Source organism: Schistocerca nitens, chromosome 3, assembly GCF_023898315.1.
Source record: "Schistocerca nitens isolate TAMUIC-IGC-003100 chromosome 3, iqSchNite1.1, whole genome shotgun sequence".
NCBI lineage: Eukaryota > Metazoa > Arthropoda > Insecta > Orthoptera > Acrididae > Schistocerca > Schistocerca nitens.
This window is the reverse complement of record NC_064616.1, coordinates 368,216,785-368,238,669: the sequence shown is the minus strand read 5'-3', so window position 1 is coordinate 368,238,669 and position 21,885 is coordinate 368,216,785. Positions and strand designations below refer to the sequence as shown.

The 21,885-nt window shown below is 40.6% G+C and overlaps 1 protein-coding gene across 1 annotated transcript in view; it reads left to right on the top strand.

The window, feature by feature from the left end:
* The first annotated feature begins 1,165 nt into the window (after nucleotides 1-1,165).
* The window catches only part of LOC126249601 (Krueppel-like factor 2), a 168,700-nt gene continuing 147,980 nt past the window's right edge, over nucleotides 1,166-21,885 (top strand). The window contains exon 1 of the mRNA XM_049951263.1: nucleotides 1,166-1,297. Within this exon, the coding sequence (XP_049807220.1) occupies nucleotides 1,223-1,297 (75 nt within the window). The 5' untranslated portion in view covers nucleotides 1,166-1,222. The remainder of the gene's footprint in view (nucleotides 1,298-21,885) is intronic.

Genomic DNA, 21,885 nt, shown 5'->3' with positions numbered 1-21,885 from the left:
TGGCCGGAAGACCCCTCGTGGGGCGGTTCGGCTGCCGCTCTCACAAGTTCTTTAACGCCATTACGGCGAATTGCGAGTGAATGAGGATGAAATGATGATTAAGGACACACAACACCCAGTCATCTCGAGGCGGAGAAAATCCCTGACGCCGCCGGGAATCGAACCCGGGACCAAGTGCGCGTGAAGAGAGAACGATACCGCAAAACCACGGGCCGCGGGCATTTTATGCGTTAAACAGCGTGGTGTCAACTGAAGTCTCGCACAAAAGTGATAACGGATTTGGTAAATTTACAGGGAACACCGTGACAGCAGTGTAACATCAAGAAGTGTGAGCGACGCTCCAGGAAATTTGACGACTTACGTTTGCATCAACAAAAATTACGTACAACTCAACAGTCAGATCTTATAATTTGATTTCGGTAGCTCAGTCAAATCTGTTTATTCTTTTCTATAGTATCCCGTGTTAATATCTGCCCCCTCTCCCCCCCCCCCCTCCCCCGCGTCGACCCTGTTGGCCTCTAACGGTACACTACGCTACCTGACAGCGGAGTACAGACAGGCACACGCACGAGACGGATAGAACTGCAATGTCGCCGACGGGCGCGGGTTCGAAACTGGTGCGCAGCATTCGCACGAACCGGTTCAGCTGCATGCCGTACTGTCGCTCTAAGACAGTTCTAAGCTCCCAGGGACGCATTACCTCCGATAAAACAGCTCATTGGCCGGGTTCCCAGCGCTACTCTTCACCGATTGGGCAAATGTTACTACCGTACTACTAGTGTGGCGCCGTGCGCCCCCGCATGCACGCGATGAGAAAGCAGTCGCGAGGGGCGAAGACGGGGAGAGGAGGAGAGAAGGAGAGAAGGAGAATAGCAGAGGGGGAGGGGGTAGTGGAAGAGAGGTGGCGCAGCGGAGGGCACAGCGGCGAAGACGCCGTGCACGAAAAAAGGGCCGCGGATAAGGTTAGAAAAGAATACAATGAAACAACACATAGCAAATAACAAAAAAGGAGCTCTTTGTAACGGAGAATAATTATGTTGCACGCAAGCTGAGGCCGTGGCCGACCGGCGCGCTGGTGGGGGGAGAGTGGCCAGCGGCGCCGTGGGGGGAGGGAGTCGGGGAGGGGAGATCTGTGTTACAGGTATTCGGAAAAGTAGTCCAATGAGAACAGTTGTCGGTGTGTGAAGCAGGCGGCTGTGTGCGCGTGCGTGGCCGCGTTTTGATGCCGCTGGCCGCTGGCTCCGTGCTTGCGGAGCGCGCCAACATGTCTTCCGCGTCGCCCGAGATCTTCCACGACGTGAGTACTCGCCTTTTACTTGCTGTCAGCTGCTTTGGGATGCTCTCGTGGGCGGGAGCAAGTCTCGGTGCGCCGACGGTGCTCATGCCGACTGTGACGTGCGAGTAACTCGACATTACGTTTTGCGTCTGTGTTGTGGGTTGCCTCCGAAACTGTAGACTGCGCTAGGCCCATTGTTGTGACGCTTCAAAGAGGACAACACAGCCGCAACTAGTGTCAAAAATCTTTCTGCTTCCATTCCGACATTAACATGCATGTTATGTACGATTAGAATGCGACAGAAGAGGAAGTTCGCAGTGCAACATTGACACAACAATTTCGTCAGATGCTTAAAGCGTAGGAGCCCCGAGAAATTCTCTGTATGACATTACAGTGATACATTGCCCATCGAAAAGAGTTCAATAACAGCTGTATACACTGAAAACGAGGATGCTTGTCACGGAGAACAGAGCAGTGAGCGGGGTGTGAAATGTGCAGGAGGTAACTGTTGCCATCCTGTTGGATTCCACGGTAGGCGGCCGTTTTGTCTGTATCTGTTCTGCGACTGTTACGTCAGTGCAACACAGTGTACCGAACTGGTCGGGTGATAGACACTTGTGATTTCAAGCCCTGGGATATGACTGCTTACCAGCTGACGATGGTGAAAGAATAATTTGGTCATCCATCGTATCACGCTGTAAGCGACCCACGGCATGAGATCCCGCACATGGCCGGCAGCGGCGCTCACTTCGTGCAAAACTTACTCGTACGTAGCTATCAGTGCGTCTCACCGCCTTTTGCGATAAGGAAACAGGCAATGTTTCGAGCCCTGATTCCTTACGGTTAATACTTTGAATCTACCAGTATCATTTTTCTTTATTGCCTCTGCCGGGTGGAGAACGAACTTCGAGGGCTTAGGACGTATGAGGATTCCAGACACAAACGTTAAGTTTGGCCTTCTGCTTTCGATGTAACAATGCTGACTGACTTTGTTATCATTTTTACTTTCTGACTGCTGACACTGGTGATAATCTTAGCCTGACAAAAGATAGACGAAGGCGTATAAGTAATCTCGTTTAATCCATATACCAGACGTGCCTCAGCAAGACACAGTGACGTCAAAGAGAGCATGCACACTTGCAGCAGATGTGCTAATTACTTTCTTAACCTTTCTCTCATTGCAGACGGAAGCTGCACAGTACAACTTTTGTCTTCATTCACGCCACACTGTAGCCGATTGAACCGTTACTCAAAACTCTTCTGCGCTGATCGTTCTCTGTTAGTTACTGTCGGCAACAAACATTCCCAGTTCCAAAGACTTTAATACAAAAAGCAATCCACTGTTAATCTTAAGGATTTTTAATTTAGACTTTGAATCCCCAGATGCCATTTTTAGCGTCAGTCTTTAGTATCGCAGGTGATGGGACAACGTACAGAGCACAAAAACATGGGTATGTATTTGCGCATCAGACCGGTATCTCGCCTTATAAGCATCTATTTTTGTGATGTCGTACAACGAACTACTTCCTAAACGATTCTGCAGTAACGAGTTTGTTTCCACTAGAAAGAGCGATCGTATTTTGCCACCATCGAGGAAGAAACTTTTATTCCTCCAGAGAAAGAGGAAAGAACAAATATAGAAATCATTTTAACTCTAGAGACAAACTCTGCCAACATATCTGCGGTGTACTCTGTTCTACGGGACTGTCAAACCGGTGGGCTTGCACGGCGCTTGTCTAGATCCCGGAATATTTGGAGCGAGCGACAGCGGTAACCGTACGGGCGACCCCGTGAAACCCAATACTCGCGCACCGCCCGCCAAGTTTGCCCATTAATAATATTGCAAGGGAAAAGTCAATCACCCGATTAAAATTATGGACCAGCTTAGGGAAAACCGATACCGCTCTTACATGAGCACAAAAATATCTCTAGTGGGCCAACACTATCGTTTCGTTACTGGTAAAGAATTATTTTTCACATCACGAAACAATTAGTTGTCAGTATCCTGTATTGCCTAGGCATGCTGTTCTGCGATTGCTCTTCTGAACGTTACTATGGTTATTTTCATTGTTTTTAATATATGATACAGCTACATATTTGCCTCGTCGTTTAAAAGTAGTATAACTGAATTTTTAAGAGCATTGATTTCGATGGCGACAGTGGACAATCCGTTTTTTAACATCCTTCTGTTTCTGTGTATCGAATATTTGTTGTGGTCGCTCTCTTTGTGCTCAGCACAATAGTCACTGAATTATACAGAAATATCAAATGGTCGACTAGCAAATCGGTACAGGGAAAAGGATTTCAAGGAAAAAATTAAGAAACATGTATTTTCGTGCAAACTATTGGACAGTAAATACTTTTCAGTTATCGTTCGTTAAATATGCCATTTACTGAACTCGTTAACTATACTTCAGGCTTTAATGAGATCAACAACGTTTTATTTGTTTTTGGGCAACGGTGAAGCGAAAATCGCATATGGTCGCTTAAAGTATACGTTTGCCTTAACACAATAACATTTTAGTAAATTTCCCACAATCATATCTTCCTATGTATAAATGGTAGCAAGCGCCCGTAGTAGATCCACAGACACTGCGAACCTAAGCTAGAGTTTCTAACGTGCAAAACAGTTTTTGATATTAAAACAACAAAGAAAATATAACTGCAAAATTATACTTGGTGTTCAAAATTTTTACTATGAGTTCACTTCTCGCTCAACCATTAACAAATATTGTCAAAAGCGTCAGTGTCGTGTATAAACTTCACAACCTCCTTAAACGAATATAATCTCATGTACCTAGTAGTACGGAAGAGAAAAATTCTTTCTATACTCGGCAATATTTTAAGCTCTAACTCAATTAGCAATGATCTACGCGCACACGAAAAAATCCAAATGAGGCTACTGATAAATTGTTTATCCGAAATTCAACTAAACTGATAAAATGTTTGTGGTTTTCCTTTACACATGATTGTATTCTCTATCATGGTCTTTAGACTGACAGTGTTATCGAAACTATAGGTCTCCTTTAGTTTCAAATTGCATGTAGTCCCTTGTGTAACGTGGTTTTCGGTCGCTAAACAGTATGGTCGTTAGAAGCGTTGTGCAGAGTAAAGATATTCTTGCCACTGGGTAAAGCGAAAACAAAGAAAGTGAAAATGACACTGTCGCTGAAGAGACGTGATGCTTCCTTCAGCATTTTTTCGCTTGAAGCTAATTCGGTCGTAATCTGACGACAACCGTCATGCGACCGGAATCATTTTGGTGTGTTTTACTAAAAGCCAAGTCGGAAATATGGTTAAGCCATACAAGTACTTGCATTCTGTGTATGGTGGGGATATATGAACTACTAGTGAGGTTTTTCCTGGTGCAGTTTGCAAACAAATTTTGACGAAATGTACAACTTTAACAACCATACCGCTGTTGTTAGTGACATGTCATCGAATATTGGAGACACTAGTGATATGTAACGCTTGGCTGCGTTTCTTGTACCAGCTAGTTTCTACCCAGTAAACTGTAGTTTCAGTAATTATTTAAAGTTTATTTCAGCCATTGGTAATTATTCATATACTGAGCACTGTCTAGGAACGTCTGACTTGAGATTACTCCGATGCCATGCAAGGGGTTATCGTAGTAACTGAACAAATTTTAAGAATATCAACTGTCTTTTTTAGCTCCAAATAGATGTAGAACATTCTCGCTAATTCTGAGAGACTGGTTTAGAGTTAGTATTACCTGTCCTATTGGACGCTGGTAGTGTGCTGAAAAGTCTGGATAGTAATCTTACAATGCAGAGCTTAATTCTTATAAGTTCAAGGGTTATTTATGTAGATTCAACAAGACTTTCACTAAATACAATGATTAGTATAAATAAAAAAATACAAATTTAATTTTTGTACCCGGGAAATGCTGTTACCGGTAAAAGCACTGTCCGCGAAAGGCAATTTTTATCAGCCATAAAGTTTCAAAACAGCACGCACTCCGCTGCAGAGTAAAGATGCATTCTCTAAAAAATATAAATATGTAGTTGCATTGTAGCTAGAACTGAACAATAAACTACATATATCTCATTACTGCTGGTGCAAGCTGATTTTCAAGTCGAAATTAATCAAAGAAATTCTTTTTAATGAAAGAGGATGCTTGCTATTAGAAGGTGAAGAGACCAATTTTCATATTAGTGAAAGCTTTACTTCTTATCTACGTTAATAATAACGTTAAGTAGAAATAGTTAATAATAACTATTGAAATCGAAATGAATATAACAACATTAATATTTTCCAAGATTACAGCAAGAGCTGTTTGTGTCAATAAGGTCTCTACAGCAACTGGTTCTACACAGTTCCGTCATGGACGTGTTTTAAGAAATTACTTACAATCGTGATCTTATGTTTTACAATCTTATTTCAGAACGTAATGGATGAAATGGGCACTTCTTAAATCACCTTCAGTTGTACATAGAAATGACGTTATCCTACTCCAGCTGAGTCAATAACAGTGCGCTGTTTTAGGAAGCCGTCTATATTTCGCTTGAAAATATTCGCAACTAAATTACTTCCGCTTACAAAACGTTCTGAAACTTTTATGACAGTTGTAAATTCTCCAGTCACGCTCCAGCCATTTCCCTGCTCGCGACGCTAGCATTTACTCCTCATTAATAAAGCTTTAGCATTTACTCCTCATTAATAACGACTTAATTAATGTGGTTTTCATCTACCATCCTTTTTTACGAATTAAACTTATTCCGTAGAACGTAATTTGACAGAAGTGTTTCCCCATGGTAGCTTTCTGCCGTTATTCTTAATTTTACTGTTCTATGTACATTGCGCCATTAGTTGGGGGCGTAAATTATTGTTTTTGACATTCAGCATAAGTGACGACTAAGGAAAAAGAGCGTCGAACGACCAACTAAGAGATGAGAGCAACAGCTGTGGCCGCGACAAGTTATAGTGTCTAACACTTGAAGGGAGAAGAAGAACTGAATAAGATGTAATAGAAATAAAGTAGCTGAATATCTTCCATAAAATTTATCAAGCAGTAGAATTAATTTTTGACGACACATACAGGTAATAAACTATTATGGTTGACAGAAACTGAAACAAAACGTATTTATCCGTTATTATTGATTACCATGGTGGCAAAAGGAGCCTGCTTGCGAAAATATTCGACAAAAACACTTTCAACATTTTAAATGGTTCGTAAGCTAATCTTTGCTTGAGCTGTCAGTGGAAATTTTCAGTCTTCTTTTGCTATCCAAACCTAAATCATCGTTTAAAAGAAAACTATTACAAAGACGTATTCTACAGCCTTAGACGTTTAACTCTATTTTGGTAGGGAGGCGATTAAAGATTGACTACTAGTACCGCCTGAAGGCGAGTGATGGTACAGTTCTTGGCCTAGTCCAAGGGGCTATTCCAGTATTGGCCCGCAGAGATTAAAAAAAAAAAAAATGACAAAATTAAACAACGAGGTCATGTATCGGTAAATAATCTAATGATTTCCGTTCACAGGCTCAAAATTACAGCTAAATGGATTAGAAACCACTTACAATGAGGTTAATAATGGGCAGAGTTGGAAAAGACGGTGTTTCACTGTTTCACGAACAAGCAATGCCACTTCGAAAGAAGCAGGCAGGCACATACGATCAAAAATTCGATAATGTGAATAATATAATAAGAATGGGGACAATGTCTATTTGAATTACATGATGATTACTACATTGTTGACTCATTAAGCAATCACTTGAGAATTTTCCTGGAGTGGTTTACGAAAAATATGTAAAATAGAGAACACGAAATCAAACGTGATGTTTCGGATACCGGTCGGCTTTCCGCTGTGGAAGTACAATGTTTATGTCACATGCGATGTGACTTGAGAATACAGAGTAGAGTAAGTATCACATTTCGGGTATGGAGAATTTGTTGCCGATACTGACAGTTGTCTGTGTACTTCTCTTCTACATCGCTCATTAAATCATTGGCAAACTTTGGAAGGGGCGGCGCTAAGTAAACTGGTAGTAAACTGCCGTGATCTATTCTTAAGGCATAAAAATAGTATAGGCAACACGACGCAATTGGCCTCTCTGCGTGCTTCCTCGAGCCTGAATCCTCAACACAAGCATTCATCGATAGCTTTTTGTTGATTTCTGTTGTTCAAAGAGTTGTATGATGTATTTTTCCCTCTTCCCTGTCCTAAACTTACCGACCTAACGTAGCAATCTAGGCGAAAGGAATGAAAAAGAAGAAAGGAAAATAGAAAATTCAGTAAATAAAGCATCAGTTGTTAAGATATATAACGTTAAGCTTGATGTTAAGGATGTAGGATATCGAACTACTAGATGAGGAAACCGATTGCTGCTCCTGGTAGGTAACTCTCTATATGAATACTGCAACTGCCTTACAGAACAATAAAAATTAAAGGAGGTAAAAGCAACACATGTGGTGCCAGGAGGAGTGAAGGGGATGGAAGCGGACGGTGGGATTTGTTAGATATGATAGCGATTCACGAAGGTTCAGTGGCACTCTTTGAGGGAAGTTATTTTCCTACGTAGGCGGTTTTATTTTTAAGTAAGTACTTTATGTCGTACTTTAGGGGTTAGCTAATTTTACCCCCTTCGACCTTGTCAAGCTACATCAGAGTGAAATTTGTAATGCTTATAGTATGATATATTCCATATATCCGTGTGGAGGGGGCAACCTATGATGGTGTTCCTTGTTAGGATCCTGCACAACTATAATAGACAAGGGTGTTAAGTCCATATGTACAATGAAAAGAAAATTGAAAAATTAAAAAAAGGAACCCAACCCTTACGCGAATTTTGTCTCTCCAGCATACAAGGGCTAGCAGGTTTCATTAATACAAGACAAACTTCGCGGAAACATAGAGGACGTGTGGTCACATTCGAACAATTTTATTTTAGTGGGCCAGATTTCTTTTTAGTATCTGAAATTTTCTGCCGTGACCTGATAATTTTTATACATGTAGTCCCATGCAGCAGTCAGTATGAATTATTTAAATTGCGACAAACTGCAACTGTCTGAAAACGCCTCAAAAGAGGGAAAAACTGTCGTTTATGTCCGGCTGGTAGTAAATAGATTTCCATGAAGCGCCTTGTAAGTTTTACAGAAAGGGAAATTACTTATTATACACTAAAGTAGGCACTACCTCGCCGACCTGTGTGTATACCATTTGGGCGACTGCTGATGGCTAACTCTTCTTACACTTCGCATGTCTGCTTCGAAATTCGTATTGAAAACTCTATTGAATACTTGTTCCGCTTGTCTTGTTCGTTGGCAAACTTGGCATCTGATAAATGTAAACAATTAAGGATAATCATACAGTCATTTTGAATATCAGGCTCGTTCATGTGGTTTGTTCTCTACGACATTTCCACAACGAATTCAGTCATCATAAATCATCTGGATAAAGTAACAAGGTATTCTGTCGTAACATAACACAAAATGGCTGATATAATGTGATCGAAGTCGGAAAGAATATGAACCGCCTGTTATGTAATTTAGAATTATGATCTTAAGCAAACTAATCTTTGTAAAAATCATACATTATTAAAGGAGGATATTATCTCCGTGCATCAGATGCATCAGTACAAGTGATTTCGGATATCGTTAAGGTGCAACCCGCGTAATAGCTTCGTACATTTAAAGCTACAAAAATGGAGTAACGGAGCAGGGCACAAAATTCGTACTATCTGATATTCTGACCATCGTTCTAGACTTGATCTTTGCTTTGTGTACGTAACTGTTATTATAGACTGTAACAAATATTTTGTTGTACAGAAACACCGAAAATTCTTACTTTTTTGTAGGAAAACCTGATTCATTACCATTGTAAAACCGGCTGTAAGATTATCTTTCCCTGCACGACACGTCCCACAATACCTATTAAAAATTTGGTTGATATGAAAATGAAAGGGTGTAAGTAAATAGACTAACGTGTATTTTTAGATTGCTAGAGTTGTATGATTACAACACTTTTTAACGGTCTTCGTTATGGTAAATCGCATGACTCTGATCGCAGCAGGTTAATCCTAAAAAGACACTTTGAAACGGTTACAAGTAGAATGCTTCTTTCTTCGTTCACCGATTTTCGTTGTGAGGATCGGTGGTCCCATCCCAAATTCTAATCTGGTCTTGAAAATCACCCGCAAGTAAGTTTACTGTTAAACTGAATAACTTGTTCCTTTATTTTAATCAACAAAGGTAATTGTAACTACTGCCATGTAAGGTGCTTCACACAAAAACCAAATCATTTCGGTAAGCTGATGTATGAAAAAGCGATTGGCAACATCACTAACTAACTTGTTTCGTAGCATTCATCATTACAGTCGTTTGTGTGGTTCTCCTGCGTTGTGGTTATTTTGTTTGACGACAACAATTCTGCATTTTTTCACTGATTTATCCATTTAATTGATAAAGACAAATTCGTTGAAAATCCCACTATCTGATTTTACTTTTTATAAACGCACTTTTCGCTCCCATTTCACTGTCAGGCCAACATTTTTTAAAAATTTCTTTGTCTACTGATTTCATTGTAATTTGCGTAGCGTAGCCTTTTATGCAGCTGAGACGCGGAAGATAAATAGTAAATGTCGGAATAACGATGGATTCTGAATATTAGATGAGTAGACGATTGCTAATGAAGAGATACTGAAACGAGTTGAAGGGAAAATTAATTTATGGCACAACCCGACTAAAAGAAGGGATCAATTAATGGGAGGCGTCAAGAAATAGTTAAACAGATACTGGACGAAAGCGTGGAGGGTAAAATTGAGGGAGGAGGCCAAGGCTTCCCTACTGTAAATTGGTTCAGATGGATTAAGGGTGCAGTAGTTCAGCATAGACGAAAAGAGTTGCACGAAAAAGAGTAGCATTGAGAGCTGCAGCAAACCGAACCATAACAGTATGAAATAAACTAAAACATGGTTTCAGTAATAGTATTAAATGATTATAAAAATAAGACTATCCGAAGACAAGGGAATAACTCACAGAAATTAACGCGAAGATGTTTTAGTGATCAATAATTAGACAAATCTGTAGATGGACTTCTGGTCTACCGAAGGAAACGTAAAGAAAGGAAATAAGTAAATGTGGTAACCATTTGGATCAATTTTGTTTGGATTTAAAATTTTCAAGTGACACAAGAGAGTGTCAGGGCAACTAGAAAGACAAAGAGAAAGAAATAATTAGTCTTTGCAAGCTGACAAACAATCCGGCAGGGTTTCTCAATAGCACTCGTCCATCTTCTAGAAGGGCAGTGTTGTATTGCGTCGTACTCTAGGAATCACAATTTCGAAATTTTTACTTTTATACTAATCATGCAGCCATGTAACCGCTACACTCAGTACATTTTCCGTTTCGTTAAAAACATCCTATCTCATGAGGTGTTATTAGAAATAAGGTGTAGACGCATTATGGAAGGGCTAGTGTATCGACCTGAGGACATGCACTTAATAAGCTGAGTTTAATTAAAATAATGGAATGAAGATTACCCAATATACTCTTTGATAGTATAACATAATTCGGAACCAGATTTCGTCAGCATAAATGTTGTAGGTCACATGTGTATTTTATATTTCCATAATACTTTGAATCATGATTGTCTAGCCAGTTCAGCTGATGACGAGTAGTGTACACTTCTGTGATGACACTGTTAGAACCTGCACATCGGTGACTCCGTGGTTAAGTGTTAGGCCATGCATTAGTATCACTTTTTCGGCTTGCAGCTAAGTGTGTTAACGAAGAGTTCCCGTGCCGACGGTCGAATTAACATGGTAGAGGTGTATACACTTCGACAACGCTCTGAATTATCGTCAGACACCGTGATGGCATGCAGTTTAAATGCTGACGTGCATTTACTTTATATTCGTGAAATATTCGTGTATTATATACAGGATATGCATAAAGTAATGAGCTATAGTTATGAATCGAGTTTCTCACTTAGAAATCAGAAAATTCCATATCACTGTGCATGTGCAGATGCTTAGTTTCATAGTTGAGAGACGCTGAATTTTGACACCTATCTCAGTTGTGTGTTTCTGTTTCATTTTGTGAGCGCATCATCTCTTTTCGCGCGAAATGTATTTGAGCATGTACGGCTCCGTGAGAGGCATAAGATGGGGGATTTCGAATATTTTTTTTGTAAGATGGTATGAGCCATTCGTAAAATGCAGCACATAATAAGTGAAATGAAAGTTTCTTTCCTTGATGTGATATGCGAGACTGTCTCGTTACACGGATACTAAATGTTTTTAAAAACTTATCTTTTTTAACATGATGACTGAGAACCTTAAATATTATTCTCTATTTTGGCCATACTATGTATGCAGAGAAATACTAAAGGATTTAAAATTAAACAGATTTCACGTTTGTATATGCGTAAGTATACAGTCTGTTCAAAACTTTAGTGCCAAAACTGACAAATTTAAAGATGGAAACAATAACAAATATACTTTGTTAAGGAACTAGGTGTCATAAATACATAGTAGAGTTAGTACAGAGTGCCCAAGAGGTCAGTGGATCTAACTAAGAATAAAACAATTTTAAATTTTTTCAGTCCTTCTTCTTATCAGTATTACGACAAATGTTCGAAACGAGTGCCATCAGTTTCTGAGAAGTGCCAGTATGGACGTAGTAGCACATTCCGTGCATGTAGGAAAATATGGGACGTATTCTGTACGTGTATGGACGCTGCACGAATTCTTGTAACTACCACCTCCACAGGCGTAGAACACACAAACCTCGGTTTTCATGTAGCCCCAGAAAATGAAATCTAATAGAATGATGTCCGGTGATCTCACAGACCAAGGTACAGGTCCTCCCTGGCTGATCCACCGCTTGTCGAAATTACGGGTTAATGCTGCGGGTACTGATTCTGCAAAGTGTGCCGGGGCGCCACCATGTTGGATCCACATTACAACTTTGGCGTAGCGATGTTTCAATAAATTACTATTAGTTTAACTCATTCCCTACGGCCGCGCATTCTCAGAGATTAGTTTCCGACAACTAGGTGCTTGATGAAATATATATATATATATATATATATATATATATATATATATATATATATATATATATATATATATATGTGTGTGGGTGTGTGTGTGTGGGTGGGTGGGTGGGTGGGTGCGTACGTGAATGTATCCATGTGTGTCTGAAAAATATTGAGCTGGGCCGCTGTCCTTAATTCATGTTGAACTGTAATAGTTTCCATTACTCGCTAAGAGGCAAGATGCTCGGGATAAGCTAAGGCATACCTACCAAATGGGGACCATGCCTTGCAAAGCACTAAGGTATGTAAAACTTCAAGTATATGGCTGTACGCATAAACTAACTCTATGACGCAAGCTAAATGCCAACAGATAAAATAAAATTTACAAAATAAAGCGGCTCTCAAGGAACCGTTACTCTGCTTTTCGAAGCCGGCAGCAGAAGGCGTGCAGAGAACTGGAGTGCGGCGAGCCAAGGTCGCGTTCCACACCCACCGGCAAACCACGCCGGATCCTTTTGTTGGCTTCGCCCTCTTAGCTCGCACGGAAATATTTCTAATTGGCCGTGTCCGATTGCTGGCGCAAAGAAGACAGTGGTTGGCGCTTTCGTCCGTTGATATAGTGAGCGGCCGCCATCCTTCACCCGGCCCACTGCAATCGGCCTGCCACGCTTTTTCCGCTCGCATCCCACCTTGCTTGTTTTTCCCCTTCGCGAAGCACCTTCCTTTTGCTCAGGCAGAATCTTAACTGTGAAAACGTGTAGCCTTTAACGAAAGGAGCCGCTTGGCTGGTTCTGAGTCACAGGGGTGTTAGCGACACGTCCGAGTCTCATATACGTTACCACAGTTGTTCGCGGCAAATTCTGTTCTAGGACGACTATGGATCGTCTGCAACTGAAACTGACGCTTAACTTGGCTAATCTCTTACACAGACATTTTTTTTAATTGTAATCGATAGTTGTAGAGAAGACGTGTTACTGAGTCGATGGCGAAATGCATCAGTAAAATTTATCCCTCTTATAATACGTTAGAGTTTAAGGTTTCACCTACATCGAGAGCAGCGGAGGTGGAGCTCCAATTCGGGCTGGACAAGGTTGAGAAAGGAATCAGCAGTGACCTTTTTGTGGAACCAATCCGGTATTTTCGTCCGAAAATTGTAATTGTAATAGTTGCAAATCCGCGTCTCAGGAATACTATCCGAGAGACTTAACAGCGTTCCTTCCACTTACATGGAACGCAATTTAACGTCAATCTGTCAATGTGTTTCAATAAGATAAAGATGCTAGATCTCAAACTAATGTTATAATTTCATTTAATTAAAAGACTTACCGGAACGTACAATAAGAGTCAGTATTCATGGTTTTTAGAGGAAAATTGTTTAAGCTAGCATAAATGTTTTGTGTGTGACTTGTCTTGCGGCTCTTAAACATTGCGAGAAAGACATTTTCATATTTTAATCAAGGCTACCATTTTTTTTGTTGGTCGACTTGCGTGGGCCAAATCCTACGTAGACACAATCGGTATTCGAAAATATATGTATTTAGCGTGTACGATTAAAAATGTCTTTCTTGAGTGTAACATTATTCCTATGTGTTAGTAACAAGCCGAAGTAAACATAGGTAAAGACGGGTCTTCCTGTTTGTTTATTAATGGCAAAATGAGGTTCGTTGTTTATTTTCAAAACACCATGCCATGGATTCATATTTTTCTAAGCAAACTCACACTTGAATGATGATGGGAAAGAATGCTGAGAAAACACAGAGGACGAGGGCAGCAACATATTTTGATGGGTTAAGAGTTCTCGATATGAAGATAGTGACGAGGATAGCGAAAAGCGGGCGGAAAACAGGTCGCGTCTGAGAATACACGTTTCCTGGGGATTAGTATTGTCCCTTTATGGTTATTATATTAAACTTATCCTCTAGATCCATCAGTTCTAAAACTTACTGTGTAACCTGCAATACGTGCCACATTTACTTGTTTATACATTTACTTCAAAAAATCGTTCAAATTTCTGTTAGCACTATGGGACTTAACTTCTGAGGTCATCAGTCCCCTAGAACATAGAACTACTTAAACCTAACTAACCTAAGGACATCACACACGTCCATGCCCGAGGCAGGATTCCAACCTGCGACCGCAGTGGTCGCGCGGTTCATGACTGTAGCGCCTAGAACCGCTCAGACACAGCGGCCGGCCATTTCACTTCAATAGGAAATGCGACGATTAGAAAGAAACGTGGTAGCTGCTGCTGAAAACACAATCTGTGTTCACGTACTTCCTGGTTATTTTGAGAGTGAGTCCGAGATCTACAGTATTTACTTACTAGTCAGTTTTTTGAGTGTGTCCAAGCCCTAATCTATTGAGCTATGGCAGACAGAAGCGACTCGTCGCGGATATCCGTCTCGTGGACGGAACTTGTCTCTTAGAAGACATTCTGCGAATGGGACGTTACTTATCGTGACATTCTGCGACATCGGTGAAAGCCCTTATCCCTGTACAATATTCGGTCCATATACGATAAACACTGCACGTTGTTCTTTGTCATGTGATAAAGTTTTATTGTCATGTAGTCTGAACGAGTTTTGCCCTGCACTTTGTCGAAATAGGTTTAGTGTTTATCGTCCCGTCGACAACGAGGTCATTAGAGACGGAGCGCAAGCTAGGGTTAGGGAAGGACGGGGAAGGAAATCGGCCGTGCCCTTTCAAAGGATCCATCCCGGCATTTGCCTGAAGCGATTTAGGGAAATCACGGAAAACCTAAATCAGGATGGCCGGAGACGGGATTGAACCGTCGTCCTCCCGAATGCGAGTCCAGTGTGCTAACCACTGCGCCACCTCGCTCGGTCGAAATAGGTTTAATGACAGATTTTTAACTTGTTTCGAAAAACAAACCGATCACTAAACAAACGTATGTACGGCGAAAAGATTTTAGCACACGAATTTTACAGTGTCATTATTACTTATAGGCCTGCATAAATTTGTTTAAGTAATCGATTTACTGGACTGCAGTAAGTAAGTAACCATTCACAGCACGCATAGCTGTAAGAAAATACTGCAAAAATTCGTAAGTAGAACTAGTAACATTTAAAAATTGGACTACAACATGCACCAAAAATTATTTATCGGCTGAAATTAAAATAAGATCACATATTACATATCATTCAGGGCACTGCCGAAAAACAAAGAGGCAAACCGCATATGGGGAACACCTAAAAGCCTCTTTCTTAAGTCGCAGAGAAGAACCCATAAAAATGGAAGGTCGCATCTAATCAATTTTTTAAACATCATGGTCGCCTATGACTATAAAATTACTTACTTATAATCGCAATTTCTGCTATGTGGGTACTATCAAATGAATACTCCACGACTGTGCATCAGCCCAAGTCAAAACGTAAGAAATATCTCACCTGCATGTGTCGTTGTCACATCCGTATTTTGGGTACTTCATGTTATCATCTTTCACATAGATCATTGTATTGCACTTTATAATGACCACACAGTCGAAATTGCATCAGTGGGATTTATAAATAAATACTTTTAAAGGTATCCAAAATGGCATTAAAAAATTCTACGTGACTATGAACTCTAGCTACGAGAAGGTAAGAACCAATCAACGTCTCCACTTCACAAGCCACGAGTGGATGGCACTTCGTGTATCACTACCTATTCTCATTTTAACTGTTCCATTACCAATGGTGCTAAGAAGGAAGGGGTGTCTATAAGCTTTCATTAGTGATGGAATTTCTCTGATTTTATAGTCAACTTTGCTTCGCGAGATGTATGTGAGTGAGGAGGTAATATGTATCTTGACTCTCTTTGGAACTTGCGTTTTCAGAGTTTTAACGGTAAATATCTTCGTGATGCATAACGCCTCCCTTTGTAGCGTCTTGCACTTGAGGTGGATGTGCATCTCCATGACATTTTCGTGAGTACTGAAGGGAATGGCGACGAAACGGGCAGCTCTTCTTTTGGATCTCCCTTATTAATCTTACTTGATAAGGGTCACGGACAAAAACTGTGTCATTCGTAGGTGAAGATGATAGGGCAAAAGGAGTAGCTTGCATGGAACTAAAGTGAGTCCTAGAAGGCAACTATTGTTGGAGAAGACAGAGCTTGAAATATATGCAACAAATAATTGAAGCGCGTCGGGTATAAGCACTATTGTGAGATAGGACTGGCACAAAGGACGAAACTGTGGCGGACTCGATCGATGCAGTCAGAAGACTGATAACAAGCACAAAAAAGAAATTCTTCCAATCAATCTCCGGTTGGTAGGTGCCTTTCCTATAACAATACAATAACCGAATAGCAATAGATATTTCCTCCTATTTGTGCGCTGTGCACTATTTCTGTTTTCCATAAGGGTAAAGCTAATTTTTAAAATGTAGTTTTGTGTGTGAGAGCTATTTTTCTTTGTAGAAACCATTACGGAGAAACTACTTTTTTATTGGCCGTCTGCTCTCCGTAACTTCTCAGGCTAATCAGCGACACGGGAAAAAGAGGTCGGGGATGTTCACCTGTGTGTGGAATGAATCTGTAGAGGGAAAGGTTAGTGGCAATGGAAGGAACATTTCAGCAGACTGTATGATAAAGTACAGATGCACATGTAGACAAGGTGACTTCGGTAACGATAGCTGCAAATGTAAATAAAGCCTTTGTAACTATAACTGTAGATGATGGGATCCCACTTGCAGTATCTCGGTGTCATAGCTCTCGATATTAGTGGGGGTTCTGATAGAACCGGAGCCTGGGGAACATCCTAAAATTCTTTCCTTTAGAGTGACAAGCAGCTTAAAATTAAGTTCATGAGCAAATTCAGAAAACCGACTCGCTTAGCGCTCCGAGCAGTGCAAGCGAAGACGGGACGGCTTAGACGGTCATATCTGTCGCAGTGCTGGCCAAATCGCTGCTAAGACTTGTAATTACAGCGAGAGCGCTTACGTAAGAGCGGAGCGGTGGGCAGGCGGGCGCAAGTTTCTCGCCGGGATCCGAAAGGCGACCGATCCGAGGAGAAAGCTCCTGGGTGCGGCCGCCGCTGCATCTCACGGCCGCACATTCACATAAGCGAAAATTCTGTGTAAGCATTACGAACTGAAAGTATTCAGCATATCTGTCAAACAAAACAAACATCTTCAGATTCAACAAAAAATTTACGTGGTCCACTCAGTCGTAAATATTAGAGCTTTATTGTGCTTTGCTAAGCATTTCGGCCCCTGCAGGCCCAGCAGATCTATCATTTCTTTTGCTGTCGAATGAGATGAGAACGTAGAGAAGTTCGTTCCTTTTATAAGATTCTTATATGTAGAATTTGTGAAAAATCGCGTATCAGAGAAGACGTAAGAAATGCTAAGGAAAATGATCAAGCGTGATAAAAGTATCAGAGATGATGGATGGAATATTCATCGATGTTATATTAGTATTTAGCGTTGAGAAATGAACTCGATTCTAGGCGCTCAGTCCGGAACCGCGCGGCCGCTACTGTCGCTGGTTCGAATCCTGCCTCGGGCATGGATGTGTGTGATGTCCTTAGGTTAGTTAGGTTTAAGTAGTTCTAAGTTCTAGGGGACTGATGACCACAGATGTTAAGTCCCACAGTGCTCAGAGCCATTTGAAGCATTTGAGAAATGAACTTCATAACATCGAATCACTTCACTAGAGGCGCACGTAGTTAACCGTAGATCGAAACAGTTTGTAATTGTGTTATACCAAAAGTTAGCAAAATACAAGTGTAACGTCACAGGAAACACATACAATAAGATAACCGTAAACACCTTCTGTGTTCTTCCCCCCGCACACAAGCATATATTTAGGGCAATGCCGCACAGGGCATATTCACTAAATTTTGCACAAATCTGTCCTGGTCAAGGCACTGGTAGCTGCTCCAAGCGGAAGACGGGTTGTTTTGGTGTTCCACGATTTTCTCTTTCTGTATTGTAATAGAGTTACAGTGCAGTGTTCGTCTTTGGCGCTCTAGTGCAGTAGGTATCACAAAATTAATCAAGTAAAAGATACGTGTATTTCGTACATATATTTACGTATATTAGCCGACTTCTGGATTTTCTTTTGTGTGAGATAGTGTGTGGTTTACAGGGTCGATTTGAAATTCTTCATTCTAATATTTTATTGTTGATGTCTTTTTCCATAAATTTTCTCTGCTTGTGACACTGTTTGTGCGTATCATGATATATTATGTATTGTAAACCATTTGCAAGGGCTGCGTAAAATTCGCCCTAATCGTCAACTGTAAATTAAATTTGTGCTTCTTAGAAATTACTGGCAACAATATACCAGTTTAAAAACAATCATTTCTTAGTTTTATTGTGTTTACATGATAAAAGATATACTTTTGAGAGTTTTTGGTTGCTTATGAGTATTGCGAGTAACGTTTTTCGTAGTAAATTGTGAGCAACAGACATTTAGTTTGTAAACTTTAGAAACAATATCTTTTCAGAAAGTCCTTTCCCCTCATTGCAGTGCTGGTACCTATGTGATTAATGCAATTTCCGCTCATTGACATGTTTGTTGTATGTCAGTTTTCGAAATTTTTTCATCACAACGTAAACGGTCTTACGAATTCAGCCACTGTGTTGAACTGATGTGTTTTCAAGTATTTCGAAATGTAGTGCTGTATAAGAATTCTGAAGATTAGGCGGGTATATCGAATAACTGATGAGGAGGTACTGAATCTAATTGTGAGTGGGGGTCGGGGAGGGGTGAGACGAAGAAATTCGTGCCACAATTTGTCTGAACGAAGAGATCTGTCTGATAGGACACTTGCTGAGGCACCGGGTGAAAGTCAGTTTGGTAATGGAGAGAAGTGGGGGGGGGGGGGTTAAAGTTGTGGAGGGAGACCTAGGCGTGAATATTAAGCAGGTTCAAATGGATGTATCCCATCAGTCCAAAAAGTTTCGCGACTGGATTAATAAAAAATAGGGAAATGTTAAGCTGGTGGTTTTAATGCTTGAGGTGTTCTACATAGTCGCCCCTACCAGTCCAATCCCATCCTAGCACCAACACCAGTGCGTAAAACGCACAGAACGTTCATACAACCTTTTAAATCATCAGAAACGTCCTTCTTTGGGACATCGTTCAATTTGCGTAACAATTTGGCTTGAATATTGGTTATATCGTCAAAGCGTTGAACCTTTATGTGAATTTCTACATTTTGTCATTTGGTGGTAGGTTTGTATTGATAACACCGGGTATCGTTACCCGTAATGACTTTTTTAAAAAAAAAACAGCTGTCTGCATTGGACATTTCAATCAAATCGCAGCAGGCGGCAACGCATTGTTGTTTTTGTTCGGGAGTCAAGATGTGCAAGACAAATTTTGCGCACACTTTTCTCTTCTTTAAAACATTCTGGAGAATGTCTTGAACACTTGATTTTAGACACTGCCTCATTGCTATTTGTGACAGACGTTGACACACTAGACCCTCACGTCCCCTACTTAACGCTGCCTGCTGGTGGAATGCACAGATTATGTTGTTTAAAGTGTTAGCTCAAGCTGTCACCGTATTTACTGCGCTGACGTCGCTTATATGTCAGGAATGCAATCTTGCAGATATACGCCTATTATCCCGCGGGAGTCTACTTACTAAGATTCAATAACTAGTATTAAATGATGAAACCTAGAGATATTCTTCGGCCGCTTTCGTATCGCTCCCGTAGGGATCGCGAAAACAAGCCTAGCCAACTTAAAACACGCAGTGAGGCATTTAGTAGCGATTCTTGGCGCGCTCCATAAGTGATTGGAACGGTAAGGGACCCTATAATGTGGTCACATCATAAATACCCTCTGGCGTGAAATTCGATGTCTTTTTGCACAGTATGTATGTATATGTAGAATTAAACACAATCAAAAAATACCTATAAATAATAAGTACATACTAAATGTAATGACAGCTTGCCCACAGAAATGTGTGGAGACAACAATAATAAGGAACTAATTGTAAATTATATAACAAAGAGAAAATATGTGCTAGTATCCCATATTAACGATTCATATAAAATAAAATATCTAACTTGAATTTAAAGCACGATGTTCAGTGCAGCACAATAAAGCACGAATATTTGAAACTGAAGACGTTGACTATTATATTTAAAATGAATGTTAGAAATTGACATACCGTAGTCGTAGAGATTATTGGAGACGCAGTTCTACCTCAGATGAAGAATAAATGAGAAGAGTATCGATTACCTCATTATTGTTGAAACTTTCTTCAATCGCCTGAAATTATTACCGTATAACACAGATGGCGATTTGGATTCCACCACTCGTAGATACGAGCACAGGATATCTGGCTTGTGCCACATTGCTCGATGGTTTATGAAGACGCGACAACAAAATCGATTAAATAAATAACATTGACGACGTTCGTTATTAGAAATTTACTGGAGCTACTGACATTTAATTCAGGGTCACTCATCACTGGAATTCAGTAGACGTGGCTACACTGCGAAACAGACACTTTCTGAAAGAATAGCGAAGACAAGTAGTATCTTAGGTGACTTTCCCACGCTCTTCTAGAGCACTATTAAGCTTACTTATCCCTGGCTCCAAACAGAAGTATTTGCATCACATAATAACGTCTCAGATACATCTTATAAGCAGTTAATACTGAATACTCGTATGAGCTACCCATACTGTTCATTAACAATTGATGACGCTCTGTCTGCTGACAGGTGATGTTGGATAACATCTTCTCGAATGATCTCTACGTCGACGTTACGCTACAAAGAAAAACGGAAAAAAATGTCAGGCTGGCCGAACCGGAATGAACCACGAGGCCACCTCGTGACCGGTTTGCCCAGTCCAGGCGAGAAACTCACATAAATGGCGAGCGATGTCAAATGTATGGTTCTCAGAGAAGACGTTTTGCGACCAACAGAAAGGCGCTCTGACCCTGTCCAGACATCTTCAGTAGGCCTCCTTTAAATTTCTTTCATGATGGAAGCACCAGAAAATAATTGTATAGTGAGTAGTGTTAAACCATCGTATTTGGTTGATTTTGATCTTAAGAACATGTTGCAGATTTTTTCATATGATTCCAAGCTAATGAAGGTGATTAGTCTACATTTAAAAAAAGCAGTGTTCATGTCGAGTTTTGTTCTGAACATCACAGTGCTTTGCGCCATCGTATCGCTCTGATTCGTGTTGCAACTTATGCAGCAGATTGTAGAAAAACTACTTTTTAGCGTGGAATTCTTAACATGTGGAAACGGCGTATCTTCCACACACGAAATACTACATCGAGATAAAAGTTTCAAGTTCCCCCTCCTTGCCAGAACTAACTGTCTGTCTGATAAACTAACACTGAACTACCAACCCACGTAATCAGAGATGAATCTCTCCTCATCGACGTTCATAATCGCTTCTAATTTCCATAGGCCACTCCCGCCGATACCGCGTCCTTTCCCTAAACAACGTTACTCCAAATTTCTGTACTCGGTGTTATACTATAGGAGCTGAATTAACACTACGTCTTTAATTATATCATCGCTGACAGCATGCCATTTACAAAGTTATAAGGAGCCAACATATCATCGTTCTGCCCGGGAGGTAGATAATTAACTGACGTGATTTCTTTCTTTCTCTCTCGAAATCT